The sequence below is a fragment of the Apus apus genome, chromosome 3 (assembly GCF_020740795.1).
Source record: "Apus apus isolate bApuApu2 chromosome 3, bApuApu2.pri.cur, whole genome shotgun sequence".
Lineage (NCBI taxonomy): Eukaryota > Metazoa > Chordata > Aves > Apodiformes > Apodidae > Apus > Apus apus.
This window is the reverse complement of record NC_067284.1, coordinates 88272102-88288210: the sequence shown is the minus strand read 5'-3', so window position 1 is coordinate 88288210 and position 16109 is coordinate 88272102. Positions and strand designations below refer to the sequence as shown.

The window sequence follows — 16109 nt, the reverse complement described above, 5'->3', positions numbered from 1 at the left end:
TAAAACATCATCCTGTAAGTGCAGTTAAATTTCCTCTAAGTAAAATAGATTTATTGGGAAAAAGTATCCATCCTTACTAGAGTTGTGGAGAGTTTCAGAGCTCCTGTTCTGCCAAGATCATAGAATCAAAGAACCACAGGATGCCAGATTGGAAGGGACCTTCAAGTGTTGTTTGGTCCAGCCTTTCTAGGTAGGAATTTATCTCATCTCATTTATATGAGATGGCCCAGCAACTTGTCAAGTTGAGTCTTAAAAGTGTCCTCATTTTGATGAAGATGACTCATTTTGACAAAGTTTATTTTTCCTAAGCTTACTAACATTAAGACAGGCATTTGTGTTGCTTCATTATGTAGTTGTCTCTGCTATGTGTGTGTGTCTCACCAAAGAGAGGGAAAAAAAACAACAAAAAAGGAGCAGTTTTGTGATCCATGATAGCGTACACGATAAAACTTCCTAGGAAGGTTACTGGTATTTATCCCATCCTTTATGTATCTTCTCATGGGATACTGTTATGGTTCCTGCTGAGACATATTGTGTATAAATCACTGGATCAAACACATTAAAAAGTAATGGAACGGTAACCCCGGGACCTGGATCTTCTGTGTCAGGAGTGTACCTAATGATTAGGCAGCCTTTGCTCTCTCTTATCAGTTAGTGTTTAAGAATTCCATGGCAATGGCTTAGCTTCAGCAGTGGAGGAAAGAGTGCCTCCACCCAGAAAGCATAAACTTAAGAAGCACTGGTATGTCTCTGAAATGATGGTTTGAATTCCCGCAGGCACAACAAGAATTAGGCATCCCTCATTTTATGATGATTACTAACCACTGATCTGTTGTAATTAACATCTCATTCTCTAGCTATGTTTTCAGAGAAGGGAATTCAGCTGTAGGTTTGGGAGGTTTGAGAGGGCTGGTTTGGGGTTTTCTGTTTGCTTTTATTTTTTTTTTTTATTTTCTTGTCTATCACAAATTGACTGCATCCATGAAACTCGGAGCAGGATGTGTCAGCCTCACAGGGAGGTAGATTTTTCCTTAGCGTTCCTTGTTTGTTAATATAGGAGACTTCCTGTTTAGCATGCTGACTTTTGTATGTCCCATTCTGAATGTCTGTCCATTCTGATGCTTGTTAAACAGATTGTTGATATCTAATTTAAAGCTAAATTTGTGCTTCTGTTATTGAGGTATAAAACTTTTCATTTTAGTACTTTGTAATCTGTGTGCTTTGAGTACAAAAGTCTTTCCTGAAGTACCATAGAAGTCTGTAATAAAGCATGACTTCCCAAATTCTAGGGTTTTGGCTGAAACACCACACCACATGCCATATAGCCTATCAGTAGATTGATCTTCATTAATTAGCAGTTAAGACCACTAATACATGGTTTTCAATTACATTGTTACCTCATTCTCCAAACAGCTAAAAATAAACTGAGCACTAAGAACTATGGAAATCATTGTGGAGTATCATGTATCTCACTCTCTTCAGCAGTCCAACTGATAAACACAGGTATTTTTTGTCATAGCATACAAATTACCACTTAGATCTAGATCAACATACAAAAGATGACAAGAAAAGAAAAGGAAAGGAAAGGAAAGGAAAGGAAAGGAAAGGAAAGGAAAGGAAAGGAAAGGAAAGGAAAGGAAAGGAAAGGAAAGGAAAGGAAAGGAAAGGAAAGGAAAGGAAAGGAAAGGAAAGGAAAGGAAAGGAAAGGAAAGGAAAGGAAAGGAAAAGAAAAGAAAAGAAAAGAAAAGAAAAGAAAAGAAAAGAAAAGAAAAGAAAAGAAAATTAACCTTGTCTATACATTTTCTTATAGACCTTTATAGCTATGTTTTAAAGTTTCAGTGATATGGACAATGATTCTCATACTACTGTTTGAAAACCAGTCTGAAAAGTGAGCTGAAGATAAAGGAATGAGATAGGGAAGAGAATGTTGTAACAGCTACATGAATGGCTGAAATCAAGGATACCCTAACACATTAGGAATAGTGAAAGATATTGGTAAGGATATAGAATTTCTGCCTGTGATAAGTTAGACACCAGAACTCTCTGTATGATGGACCCAGGGGAGGGATGAGGACATAATGAGTAAAAGCTGTCAGAGAGATAGAAGTAATGGATGATCATTTCAGCTATCAGTCATCTACCACCAGACTCATAAACAGTGAGATGAAAAACTAGTGAAGCATTTTGGCAATTTCATACTTGCACTTAGAAGTTGTTGGATTTGGGGTCAACTATATTATAGAATCATAGAATCCTAGGGGTTGGAAGGGACCTCGAAAGATCATCTAGTCCAACCCCCCTGCCAGAGCAGGGTCACCTAGAGCACATCACACAGGAAGGCGTCCAGGTGGGTTTTGAATGTCTTCAGCAAAGGAGACTCCACAACCTCTCTGGGCAGCCTGTTCCAGTGCTCTGTCACTCTCACAGTAAAAAATTTTTTTCTGATATTCACCTTAAACCTCCTATGCTCCAATTTGTATCCATGTATTCTGCCTAAGGAAATTATGTTCTCTCCACAAAAATGGTTTCACTTTTTTTTGTTTTCATCCACCTTTGACTTGTTTTTCTTCCATCTCTTTGTTAGAAAAAAGAGAAAAAAAGAAAGAGGGCAACTTTTTATTCTGTATCTAAAGCTATAACTTTGAATCTATAACTAAAGCAATATGGTGCACAGCCATACTTAAACCAGTATGAAAATGTTTGTTAGTATCACTTATGTCCAGTTCTCAATAGAGTACTTTGCCAAATTCACACAGTCTGATCAGTCAACCACAGTTTATGACTTGTATGATTCACTATCCCAACCCATTAATTGGACTAGATTTGAAAGATACAGTGGCCCAGGAGCTTTAAGAAGAGCAATTCCACCATGGACTTCATCCTCCAATATCTCAAAACACTAGCCATAATTATATACCAACTGGAGAGAAGCATTTTCTTTTTTCAAAATATACATAAATGTAATTATTTTATTTTTTGCAGACCATCTGAATAAGCTTCTGTTGTCCTGCTTTTATACTAATTAAACATACTTAATTCCTCTCCTACTCCCTCCAGGTAGAGAATATAGATTGGGACATCCGGACCAGACAGGACGATTCTACCTTCCTCCTTGGTAAAGAACCCACGTGCACAGGTAGCAAACTGAGATGATGGGATAGTTACCATTGAGTTTATTTTTGTCTATGAGAGTCTCTTTTTACTGACTTTATAGAGTAACTGAACCATGTGACTTCAGAGGAAATGACTTGAAGCTGGGGCTATTCAGCCTGTTTATCACTTGTCATGTTAGGTCTAAGCTTGCTGTGAGACCAGAATCACCAAAACCTAAGTTAAATATGCCAGATGAAGCATTTAAGCATGTTAGTATAGCTGCATTGTTTTGTCCCTTTGACACTGGAAGAAATGAAGGTTTTTTCACAACTTCATTAGATATTACTGACTATAAGTTTTAAAACTTATAGTTTAAATTTTGCATATTTTCATTATAGTTGTGTATGGAACAAGAGTTTGCTCACCATGGTGAATGTGGAATATCCAGGCTGAATTGTGGTTTGTGTCCTAGCTGTGGGTTATATATTTACCTTAAGGGTTATACCATTGTTAATGAAACCTGTTGAAAAACATGGTATCACTGATGTAAATATCATCTGCCAGTGAAAAAAACAGTGCTTTCTTCAACAGCCAGAAATTGCTATTACTTTTGGTGCTTCCAGTTAAGCAACATTTCTATCTATTCTGGCTGACTGCGAAGTGAACCCGATTTGCTGCTGAGGAGAGAAAGAATCTAAGTCTTGTTGTGCTTTACTTCTGTAATAAATAATACTTACCTATTGGAGCTAAGTATTTTTTTCTGTCCATAGTTTCAGTTTAAACACATATCTTCTGAATGATCTCTTCAAAATGTATATATTTCACTTTGTGATTCAATTTCAGTGATGTATGTGTTTCTTTAACTATAACATTAATTTTAAATACAATGAATATAAACATTAATAACGAAATTTCAGATAATAGAGCACATGCAATTTTTAACAGCACCGTAGGATCATATATTGGTAAAATGGTACCACAAAAGCCTCTCTTCAAGTTATTACTTGTGTTCTTTAAGAAATAGTTTTAGGGATTACAACAGCTTTCTTATTTCTCCCCTTTGCATGCCCATTCCATTAAAAATAATCAGAGGTACTTTACTTAATTACTGTCTTCAGGCAAAAACAAGTTAGGCAGTTATGTAGAAATCCCATACACATGAAGTGTAAAAATTGTATTAGAGGAAAAAAATGTCAACACTTATGTCACATGGAAAGTGAGTGACTTAGAACCATAGCTGTCTCTTTACTGATCTGCATCTCAACCTAATCCAGAATTGTCTCCATCTATGTCATCTTCAACAATTTCATGCTTCTCTTAGGCTTCTAGCAATCTTTGAATTGGGTTGGCTCAAGTGGTTTGGAATCACAGTATCTTTACTTTTGTACTTCAGCATTTTCAGTACATTAAGTTATAGAATAACCTCTCTTATTCTCATATGGGGAGTATATGATGGAAGAAAAATTAAAGCCTGATGTCCTGTTTGTGCTCTCAAAAAAGACTGAGCAGCAGAAAAAGAGGATATCCAAAGACAGCAGGTTTTGAAATCAGATACAGTTTGCAGATTTTCATAAGAGCGTATTTAGTTACTGAGGAAGATGACTGTTCCCAACAGTGATGTCAGTAGTGTTGCACATGGATAAAACTTTGTATTTATGTAGAGAACTGTGGCCTTAATGTTCATCTTGTTGGAAAGTCCTTTCTTTTGGATAATTTTTCCTTTTTGTTTTGAATAATATTGATTAATATCTTGTTAGCACAGTTCTCATAATCATCATTCTAGAATCTACTCATACAGGAACTGTATCTCATGCTTCTTATGGTATTACTGCTGGGATTTTTTATTTCTATAAACATTCCAACCCGAACCATTCTGTGATTCTATAATTAACACATAGATAACTAAACCCAGGATGCATAATTATGGTAGTTTAATCACCTGTGTAATACAGAACACAAAATCTTATCCTCTGTCAGGCTGTAACTTCTAAAATTGTTTCAGTGTTGATGTTCAATGTGTCTTATTTGGCCCCTCACAACTGTTTCTCTTTTAGATCACCCAGGTGAACCTACTTGTTAGTGGAAGTGGATGAAGATTTATAAAAGAACAAGATACATTTTTATGAAATGCTGTATGCTGAAGATCGTAAAAACTTCATCAGTAATTCAAGACTGGTGGTGGGAAGGCTCCAATCAGAAATTTGTCAAGCCTCATTTTCAGTTCCATTCTATTTTGTATACTTTTTTCCTAGCCTATAGCTTAAAGAAGCAAATTATGGAACGTTGTGAAACAATTATTATATAATTTAGGTTCCAGTAGTATTGTTTGGAGAACTTTACAAAAATCTTGTTGACTCAGTTACAAAAAATGATTGTTAAAGCACCGTGTCTAAAAAGCAGAGGCCAGTCCTTGGTGGTGAAGAAGGCTGCAAAAATTGAATTAATTAATATGGTTTTGTTGTCAAAACTGTTATGTCTTTTCTGTTAAACCTTTCTGCTCTATGAGGCTGGAAGTGCCCAGTCTCTGACAAAAAGGGTATCTCTGAAGTGTCTACAACCATGTCAGGGTTAAAAAACTTTCCTGTCATGTAGCTTACTTTCATAGTACCTCAGTCTCAGAGAATGAGAATAGGGTAGCTAAATCATTCCAGAAATTCTTAAAGTTAGTTTCTATTTTCAAAACTTCTACAGCTTTAATGTCCTATTATATTGGGGCCTTTCAGAGCTGAGTCAAATGCTTATCCCTCTTCTGCAATACCTACAATTCTCCTCCATATGTCATGAATCATTTATGAAACATTTAAGGTTTATGTCAGACCTTACATCTGTCTTTAGCCTCAAAGTAAAGGTGTCAGAGGGAGTATATATTATATATATATACTGACCAGTATAATTTTGGAAGAAACTTTAAATGAAGAGGAAACTAACAGACATTTTGAATGCGTTCCATGCATTTTTAAACATTTTTTTATTCCCCTGAATGGCAGCTGTTTGAAGCACACAGGGTAAATTTTTTCCCCTGTTGACATCGTTGGTGCATCTTTTGTAGATACTAGTGACACTGATTTCGCTCTCTTCTGATAAGGTAGTCCAAATAGATCTGGACAGAGTACAGGTAGGGTAATTGGATATATCCTGTGTTCATTTTTACTGGTCTATTTGCACCCTCAGCAAGTTTACTGATGACATTAAGCTGTGTGGTGTGGCCAGCATGCTGGAGGAAAGGGAGGCCGTCCAGAGGGACCTTGACAGGCTTGAGAGGTGGGCATGTGCAAACCACATGAAGTTCAGCAAGGCCAAGTGTGAGATCCTGCATGTGACTCAGAGCAATCCCAAGTACAAATACAGGCTGAGTGAAGAATGGATTGGGGCAAGCCCTAGGGAAAAGGACTTTGGGGTGTTGGTGGATGAAAAGCTCAGTTTGAGCTAACCATGTGCCCTTGCAGTCCTGAAAGCCAACCGTATCCTGAGTTGCATCAAAAGAAGTGTGGCCAGCAGGTCAAGAGATGTGACTCTTCCCTGTCTACTCCACTCTCGTAAGACTCCACCTCGAGTACTGTGTCCAGTTCTGGAGCCCTCAGTGCCGTTGGCTCACGACGTATGGACTTGTTGGAGTGATTCCAGAGGAGTGCCACAAAGATGATCAGATGATTGGAGCACCTCTCCTGTGAAGACAGGCTGAGAGACCTGGGATTGTTCAGCCTGGAGAAGGGAAGGCCCCAGGGAGACCTTATGCTTCCAGTACCTGAAGGGACCTACAGGAAAGCTGGGGAGGGACTTTTTACAAGGTAGTGATAGGACCAGTGGGAATGTTTTCAAAGTGAAAGAGGGGAGATTTAGATTAGATATTAAGAAGAAATTCTTCGGTGTGAGGGTGGTGAGACACTGGAGTGGGTTGCCCAGGGAAGCTGTGGCTGCCCCCTCCCTGGAAGTGTTCAGGGCCAGCTTGGATGGGGCTTGGAGCAACCTGATCTAGTCGGAGGTGTCCCTGCCGATGCAGGAGGGTTGGAACTAGGTGATCTTGAAGGTACCTTCCAACCCAAACCATTCTATTTTCTTCTATGATTACTTATCACACAGACTTAGTTACTGCTTTGGAGGTATGTGTATTTTTAGAATAGTAGGTAAGTATGCTTGAAATTAAATGTCTTTAGAAGAGTTTATAATGAGGAAAAAGTGGTTGTTCTATGTTCCAAAGAGAAAATTTAGGTCTAATTTTGAAATCTATTTTCAGAAGAAGTACTATAGCTATTGTACAACTTACACTTATCTTTATGGTACAGTTATTACTGTTTTAACCTCTTGGGTTTAGTTAGTTATTATTCAGTTGGTGTTGTTTCTTATGACTTGCGCAGGTAACTCCTTTGAGTCAACTGTCAGTGGAACTTAGTTCCTGTTTAGTATACATGTTATGTCAGAATGAGCAATACTGTCAGACATATATAACTCAATAGTGTCATTTCCTCCCATGTATTTCTCTGTTTGTATATCAACAAAAATATTCTTTCATACTCTGCATATAACAACAGTTGAGCTAAACAAATAAATTGGCAGCGACACGGGATTTCTAGTTCTCATAGAAGTTTGAACAGACACAATTTTTACACAACACGGTGCCAGATTGGTGATCCAGGGATCCTGTCACGATAGGTGCACTCCTGCTTCCTTTTCCTATTGATATCTCACTGAGTCTGATTATGCCACCAGTTTTTCTTCCGTCCTTCTGACCCCAAACCTTTTGAAATAATGTGTTCTGAGTTTTATGGAAAGTTCTCTAGTTTCAGGAATCTGATGATATATAATATTGTATTTGAAAAAAATGTAACTGTGTGCCAGAATTTGTTGGTAATTCCCCCTTCAGGCTTTGATATGAGAAAAAATTTCTGTTGGCCTGAAAAAGAAAGTTAAATACAGTTAGAGTGGGAGTTTTGCTGTGCTAGTTGTGGTGTGTTATGTATTGTTGGTAATAATTACCATGCTTACTGAGGAATTGTTAGCTTCTCTGTGAGGCTTTTTTTCCCTCCTAATGTTAGACCATAAGCAGAAGCTGCTTATTATTATTTCCAAGCCAAAAGTTACTTTTTTTTCCCACCAGCAGTCATAGAGTGAAGGCAGAAGCATGAAGTTGAAACATAGAAGTGCAACTTTCCTGTCTCACTGAAATTGATCAGAGTAGCATAAAGTTGATAGACTGTAGAAGGAAATCATATACAAGAAAGTGACCTTCAAGATTCTGGTCTAATAGGGTTTCCTTAATATGTGGACTAGAGGGTTTCTTAGAATGGGTACAGAAGAGAGGAAAGACAGATGTGGATTTGAAGTGAAGGAACCTATGTGAGAAAAAAAAAGGCAAGAAAAGCATTCTTACTTCTTTGTCTAACTATACTGCTTACTGTCTTAGTCTTGGGTTGAAAGGGACCTTAAAGATCATCTAGTTCCAACCCAGCCTTCTCTAGCCTGTGCTCTGGGTAGCTGCCTTTCATCAAGTGTTCACTGCAATTTTGTGTTATTAGCTTTATTTATTCCCTTCTGTAAGGGGATTCAGAGAACATTCATAAATATCAATAACTTAGTCAACTGTGACTCAATGGAACGAGTGACACCAGAGCTCATCTCTGACACCATCACACTGGGAATCGGAATATGGGCTGCACTGAAAACACTGAGCTAGTTTTGTTAGGACTGCGGCAGTGTAAATATCAACACATATAGATTATGCCTGTTGTATAAAACAGGAAACAACAGTTTAAATTGCTCTGCTATCTTTGGAAATGCTGTGCTTAGGTGGAGGGGAACAGCAGTGCTAAAGGTCTACAGATCTTTTGGTGCCATGCTGTCTGGATGCGGAGCCTCCTTAGAGAGTGCCTTTGAGTGATACAGAAGCATGGTCAGCCCAGTAAATAAGCAGAAACCTTGGCTTGTTTGTGTCACATAGGCATGCCATGCCTAAGAGTGTAGGGTTACTGTACATTTTGTGAGCCTGGTGAGGCTGCCCTCTTACATACATGAATTTTGAGATTAAATATGTTGATATTTCAAATGTATTCATGTCCTCTTTGTGCCAGAAGATACAAGAAGCACTAGGCACAGAAACCAATTCTGGATATGAGCCCTCTGAAAATCCTTGATTATTGAAGCCTTTTTAACAGAATGGTGCCCCCCGTCTCAAAATTGAGGGAGCCAGTCATGCAGCTAGCCTTTGGACTCTTGTGAAAGATCAAAACTGTACTGTAAGAGCTGCTCTGATCTCAGATATGGTTTCTAAATATGCTTCAGGTAATTAATGAGGTCATTGTTTGGTGAAGGCAATCATGATTTTTAGAAAAGTGTTGAGAAGCTTGCATGTCATGTATGGCATTTGGAAAATTTAAGTCATGGTAACCATTCAGGAGTTAGCTGTATCAGATCCAGCTGTATTTTAATCAAAGGTTGGTTTATTTGTTAACGGCAGAGGCCCAGCAGGCTCTGTGTTTACTTTCTGAGAATACTTCAGTTTTTGTTTGTGATGATGACACATCCTCTAAAAGGATGTAAATGTATAATGTGCTGCCATTTGATAATTATCTTTGCCCTCTGGTTTAATTATCCATCTGATCCTTCAGTCCTTCTGATCTACATTCTGCTGGAGGGTTTTCAATTTGAGTAAAGTTTATCCAGGTTTGAGGCATGCTGGTGATAAAGCTGGGCCTCTTTGTTAAGTAATACGCATATGAAAGATCACTGCATTTAAATACAGTGATAAGGCTGACTCAGAATCTTACCCAGCTTTGGGCAAATTGCAGTGCTCACTTTAACAAAGCCTTCATTTTGTAGGTGTTCTTTAATTTCTACTCTACCTTCCCTATGCAGAGGGCAGGCTCCACAAAGGAGCAAATGGGAGATGCTCAAGGAAATCTACTAGTGATGTTGCATTTCCAAACAAAAGAGGAAGAGCAGCAACACAGGTGATGCAGGGCAGCACGGACCATTAAGAACGTGACTAGTGAACCTACACTAAGTGTTCTAAGTTTTAAAAATAATTCAGAAACCTATATCCTTCCATCATCATTGCAATACAATTACTCCAGTTACAATTTTTTTAATGACTCTCTGCATATTTAGGCTCATTTTGCAACTGTCTGGCAAGTCTGGACAATGATTGTGGTTTATGCTTTACATAAAGGTTACATTTTGAATGATTTCCTGAAGTGGTCCAACAAAAGTAATTACTAACTTGCAAGTTCATCCTCTGTTTTTTTTTCTTTGAGGAGGGAATTCTTTTACTTCTTTGCATTACTGATTATTACCTTAGTTCTTGGCAAAAAATAGTGCTGTAAGAAACTTTTGCTCCAAGCAAGTTAAAAAATAGTCTCAAAGAAAAAATATTAAGTACTAATAGGAGCCAGTTTGTGTGTCCTAACACTTGTTGGGAGTAGGAAAGAAATCCCAAATTTGCATTTGTTTACACTAAAATGATTATTGCTTAGTCAGTCCACCATCCTCTCCCCAATAAGCACCCCCATCTATAGAGAGAACCAACCGAGGCTGGTAAGTTTGTTGTTTTAGAAATTAAGATCTGGGGAAATAAAACAAACAAACAAACAAAAACAAAACAACCAAGCTTCTTTCCTATTACTTGTGCTCCAAGACTGCAGGGGCTCAGGGGAATGTTAGCTGCCCCATGGAATGCTTTCTAGGGGCTACAGCTGGTGCCAGCCCACGGTGTTTAGATTTGAAGAAGACGAGTGTCCAGCCTGCTGGAGGATGAAATGCATTTGCCTTTCTGTGTGCTGGATATGATCTATCCTTCAAGAGGGAAGTTTCAACCCCTTATCTGTTACACTTCTAGGCATGTGAGGGTAGCATGTGTGAATTTCCTGGAAGAGATTCTGTAGCATTTTTCTCTCATACAAACTTTCTTCACTCTTTTTATGACTTAAATTAAATCTCTGAAGAGCCAGAGGGAGGTGTTGGTTTGTTGGTTGTTTTTTTTTCCCCGAGTTCTGTTGAGTTTAAATTGAGCCAGAAAAGGAGATAAATCAGTTTAAAGGTAACTTTACAGAAGAAGATGGAGAGTATATGAGACCAGAATTGCTTGAAAAGTAGAAATTAAGGGCTGTGTTTTGTTTTAGATGGCTTGTGCGACTGATTTCAGATTAGCTGCACCCTGTTAAATGTGTTAGGCTGACACTGCTGGGAAATTAGCCCAGGCCTTCTGACTTCTGGTAGCTTTCCTGACTGCTAGACTACAAACTGGCATGACAGATTGCATCCAGCACAGTAGGCTGCAGAAAGTAGTTAATGGAAAATAGCCTGCTTTGATGTTCACTTCTGGCGGGTTGATCCTCTGGTTTAAAGGCTAAACTTCTGTTGTCCTCAGTAGGAGTTTTCTTTACGAAAAACTTTCACAATATCTGTAATTTCCCATTTTGTTTTCTGAGACTGTGGTTTGCTCTATTTCTGCATTCAGTAGCCAGCAAATATTTTTAAGAGCTTTTTGTCATTTTCAAGTCTCTAACTTCAGATGCCACAGACAGGATCTTATTTCTCAGAAATTGCTAATTATCTGTCCTCTTATGCTTAAGCAGATGTCTCTAAAGGATTTCCATTAGAGTGCCAGAAACCATACACCTAAACACATTGCCTACTTTCCTGAAAAATGAGGCTAAGCACTGCAGAGATGCACCTTAGAAAACAGCCTTGGTTTGAACTAAAATGGGGAGGGGTTGGGGGAGGGGGAGGGGAGGAGAGTGAGAGCAAATACAGTAACAGCCTATGATTAGAAATCTTAACAATGACAGTGAGTTCTGTTTAATTTCTAACTGCTTAAAAGCAGGCCTGGGGAAATGCTCTGCTTAGAAATGTCATGGAAAAGTGCAGCTGGTCCATGGGCTTTATCTTGAAAAGCAAAGGATCTTTCCCGTTTTGCAGTAACACTGCCATTTACTGGGCCATACCACTAGCAATTTGCAACAATGGGAGGGAAAAAAGCTGCCATTTGACCTAGAATGCAATTTTCAACTAATTAATAAAGTGACCATTAGTGCCCGAGGGGATAATAACAGGAATAAGAACAAATTACTATGGGTTGCAAAAGAGGCTTGGGCATTGTATTGCAAATTTCTTATGGTACTATTCTTCTTTTTTTTCTCACTAATACTTTTAAAGTGCCCCCACTCAACACTTGCTCCTTGTAGGACCCTTGCAAACCACATAAGAATTAGCCCTTCAAAGATCAATCAGGATCTAATTGTTGTTAACAAAGTGCCACCTGGAGAGAAATGTTACAATATACCTTCATTACAAAGCATTCAATCTCTCTCAGGCTCACAAGTCCTGGCTACAGTACAGACAAAAAGAAGCGGTTGCTAGCATTAAGATCAGGCACCTGCAATTGCTTGTAAAACACTGCCAGTCCCTGCACAAATATGCTCCTAACATTGCATAAGCCTCGTTAGAACTGCTCTGTTTATGCTTCCTTGGAGCAAATTTTGCTGGGGTCTCTCCATTTGTGACATTTTAATGTGTCACTGGAGCCCTCATACTGATGGGGATCTTAGGCAAAGCTACTACACCATTTGCTGTGCTTTTTCATTGGATCCAGGACCTGCACTCAGTAAGGATTCTTCAGTATTCTATGGCCCCTGCTTTCTGTGTCCCAAAGGCAAGCGTGCAGGAAGCTCTCAGTGAAGTAATTTTTAATGCTCTTGCTTGATTTCTCTGCCCCGGCAGAGATTCCACTTGTATTACCTACACTTGTAGGTCCTGCCTGTGCTAGTACTTTGCAGCTTCAAAAGACTAGAACCACATTGCCCAGTGACTGCCACTTAGATGTCTCTGTAGTTACATGTCCACAGAAGTTGAGGTCAACTCATGTTACTGCTGTCTGTCCTGAAAATTCCCAGTGGGCTGCTTTATAGCTAGCTGAAAACTACTGTCTGCAGACTTGCTTTGCTCATGCCTTGTTTACAAAGTCAGGGAGTTGAGCTGACTGAAAGCTAACCTGCCTAAGGAACTAAAAATAAATACTATTTTTTGATCAGCTACTTGATCCATCTGCTGTGGCTGCACAGAAGCTAGTGCCTGCTCAGAGGAGGGGCAGAAACTGAGAGCAGGTGAGACAACACAAGACCTTTCCCGTAGTGCAAGGACTTGCTCCGCATTAAAGTGAATCCAGACTCTATTCTCATAAGCTTTTTGTAAAACCTTTTTTTAAGATTTGTTTTTAATTATTTTTTTTTTAGGCAGGGGGAAATACAGAATGACAGAACAGCCCAGGTTGGAAAAGATCTTCAAAGATCATCTGGTCCAACCTTTCATGGGAAAGGGAGCCTAGATGAGATTATCTAGCACCCCATCCAATCACATCATGAAAATCTCCAGTGATGAGGAGCATCCCTGGCGAGGTTGTTCCAGTGGATGATTTCTCTTACTGTAAAGATTTTATTTCTTATATCGAGATGAAACCTCTAGCAGTGCAACTTGTACCCATTGCCCCTTGCCTTCTCTATGGGGCTCCTTGTTAAGAGAGAGCTTCTCCCTCTTTTAGAGCTGCCTGATAAGTACTGGAATACTGGGATAACGTCCCCTCTGAGCTTTCTTCTCTCCAGGGAGAGAAGACCTAAATCCTTCATCTTTCCTCGCAGGGCAGGTTCTCCAACCCTTTAATCATCCTTGTGGCCCTCATCTGGATCCTCTTCAATCTATGTCTTTCTAGAATTATGGGGATCAGGACTGGACACAGGACTCCAGGAGCAGCCTGACAGGCACTGAGTAGAGTGGGATGATCATGTCTCTATCTCTGCTAGTAATGCCTCTGCCAATGCAGCCTGGGTTCCAGTTTGGTTTTGTGGCTGCAGCAGTGCACTGCTGACCTATGTTCAGCTTGTTTTCCACCAGGACCTCCAGGTCCCTTTCAGCAAGGCTGCCTCCCAGCCACAGAAATCCTGGCCTGTGCTGGGCTCTTCAGTTATGTCATCCCAGATACAGGACTTTGCTTTATTTCAATAAACACAAATGTGCTGCTTGTTCTGAGGATCAGGAAGTTGGAAAATGAGGGTGGAAGCCATCTCCTCTCAGTTTCTTGCTCAGGTTAGACACCTGTCCAAGCCCTCATCCCTACTGCTCCACAGAAGAGAGGAGAGAGAAGTCTTTGGGGAGACTTTGTAGCAGCCTTCCAGTACCTGAGGGGCCTACAGGAAAGATGGGAAGAGGCTTTTTACAAGGGTATGTAGTGATAGGGCAAGGATAATGGCTTTGAGCTGGAAGAAGGTAGATTGAGATTAGACATTAGGAAGAAATTCTTTACTGTGAGAGTGGTGAGACACTGAAACAGCTTGCCCAGGGAGATTGTGTCTGCCCCATCCCTTGAAATGTTGAAGGCCAGGTTGGATGGGGCTTGGATCAACCTGGTCTAGTGGGAGGTGTCTCTGCCCATGCAGGGAGGTTGGAACTAGATGATCTTTAAGGTCCCTTCGAACCCAAACCATTTCATGATTGTATGAAATCACTGAAGGGAGTGCTCAGGTACCCTCGCCAGGTTGATTCTTTAAAGGATGTACATGGAGGCAGGAATCTTCTGAAGATCTAGGCAATCTTAACAGCCTTAGGCTGCCGGTTTTACTAGAGAAAATATCTCCATCCAGATCCTGTCTCATGCAGTTATATACACAAGGAGAAATGGCACACACAGTGCTTGTCTTGTTGAATAATCCAAAAGTCCTACTTGCCTCACATTTTGTAGCTTATGTAGTGCAAATAGAGATATGGAAGATGGTTTTTTTTTTGTTTGTTTGTTTGTTTTTTGGATAAAGATCACATTATAAAAAAACAGACTGGTCCGTCTGGATCCTGGCAGGCTTAATTTGTTGAATGTCATTCCAAATGTCCTTAACTGGCAGATACTGGCTGTATGTGTTTGCCCTGCAATTGTTTTGTAATCACTCAGTGTTATTGCCACCATTAAAACACATGCTTTGAATTTTTCATTTTGACTTTGTGGCTCTTTGACTATCCTCAGCTTCCATGTAAGAACACTGATCATAAAGGATCTGTGCTGCTTTAACCTTGGTGAAGATTTGCCAAAGAACCAAGTGTCTTTAGTGTAAAGGGGACAAGTTAGGCTGCACCAAACTAATAAGTATGCACAAGGTTTACTTATGTGTGGTGGAGGAAAGGACAGAAACATCCCCTATGACTGGAAAAGCATCCCCCAAATGACACTGAAGGAGGTGAGCTTCTCACAGCACAATCCCAGACTTGGAGATTGCCTTGCAGATAGGCTAAAAGTAACTGATAGCATAAAGCAGTAGAGAGCATAAAATACACTCCTCTTGGTGGCCTGGCATCCTTGTGTTTGAAATCAATAAAAAATGGCACAGCTACTGAGTCTTTTCAGGTTAAAAGTGTTCTTGAGTGGCTTTAATAGAGTTGCAGTGCTTGTGTCTATAAGTTAACAACAAGAACACATGCTTGGGATGCCTTGCTACTTAGATCTGTGGTTTGTGTGTGATTGTTGGTCCAGTCATGGGCATACATCTTTCTCTAGGGAGTTCTCATTGAAGATGTTTTCAGAGTTGATGAGTATCTAGTTTGGTCTGCTATAAGAGGATTCTCTCTAATCAGTAGGATATGGGACAGAGTTAGGAAACCTGATTAATTCCCCTGCACCTTCCTAGACCTGTCCTTTACTTACTCTATGACCTTGGTCAAGACATAACAACATCTTGTGTGACCAGTGTCACCTGCTGGAGCACAGCCTGCCATCTCAAAAGTCTCTATGAAGCTTAGATCTGTTGGGCACCAATTGCTGTAGTGGGTGCCCACAAAATGTGTGGAATATTTCCCCTAATAACTCTGAAATGCTGAGGCCAGATACTGAGGTGTGCAAAACTAGAGGCCACTTGAAGACACAGACAATTTACTCCCCTTGCTGCTCTTTGTTAAAAGAGGGCTGATGATATTCACCCTTTGGAGACATTATAGCTTGAGGAAGGGCAGGAGATCCGTATGTGAATGAGCTATAGGACTGGCTAGTA

At 39.7% G+C, this 16109-nt stretch overlaps 1 protein-coding gene across 4 annotated transcripts in view; it reads left to right on the top strand.

Annotated features, from left to right (window-relative positions):
* The window catches only part of FAM120B (family with sequence similarity 120B), a 58402-nt gene extending 47370 nt beyond the window's left edge, over positions 1 to 11032 (top strand). For 3 of the 4 annotated variants that reach the window (XM_051614345.1, XM_051614344.1, XM_051614343.1), the window contains 3 exons: positions 1414 to 1503; positions 3058 to 3136; positions 5148 to 11032. In XM_051614345.1, the coding sequence (XP_051470305.1) occupies positions 1414 to 1503; positions 3058 to 3119 (152 nt within the window). In that variant the 3' untranslated portion in view covers positions 3120 to 3136; positions 5148 to 11032. The remainder of the gene's footprint in view (positions 1 to 1413; positions 1504 to 3057; positions 3137 to 5147) is intronic. The other variant, XM_051614346.1, reaches the window with a different exon arrangement.
* The last annotated feature ends 5077 nt before the right edge of the window (positions 11033 to 16109 follow it).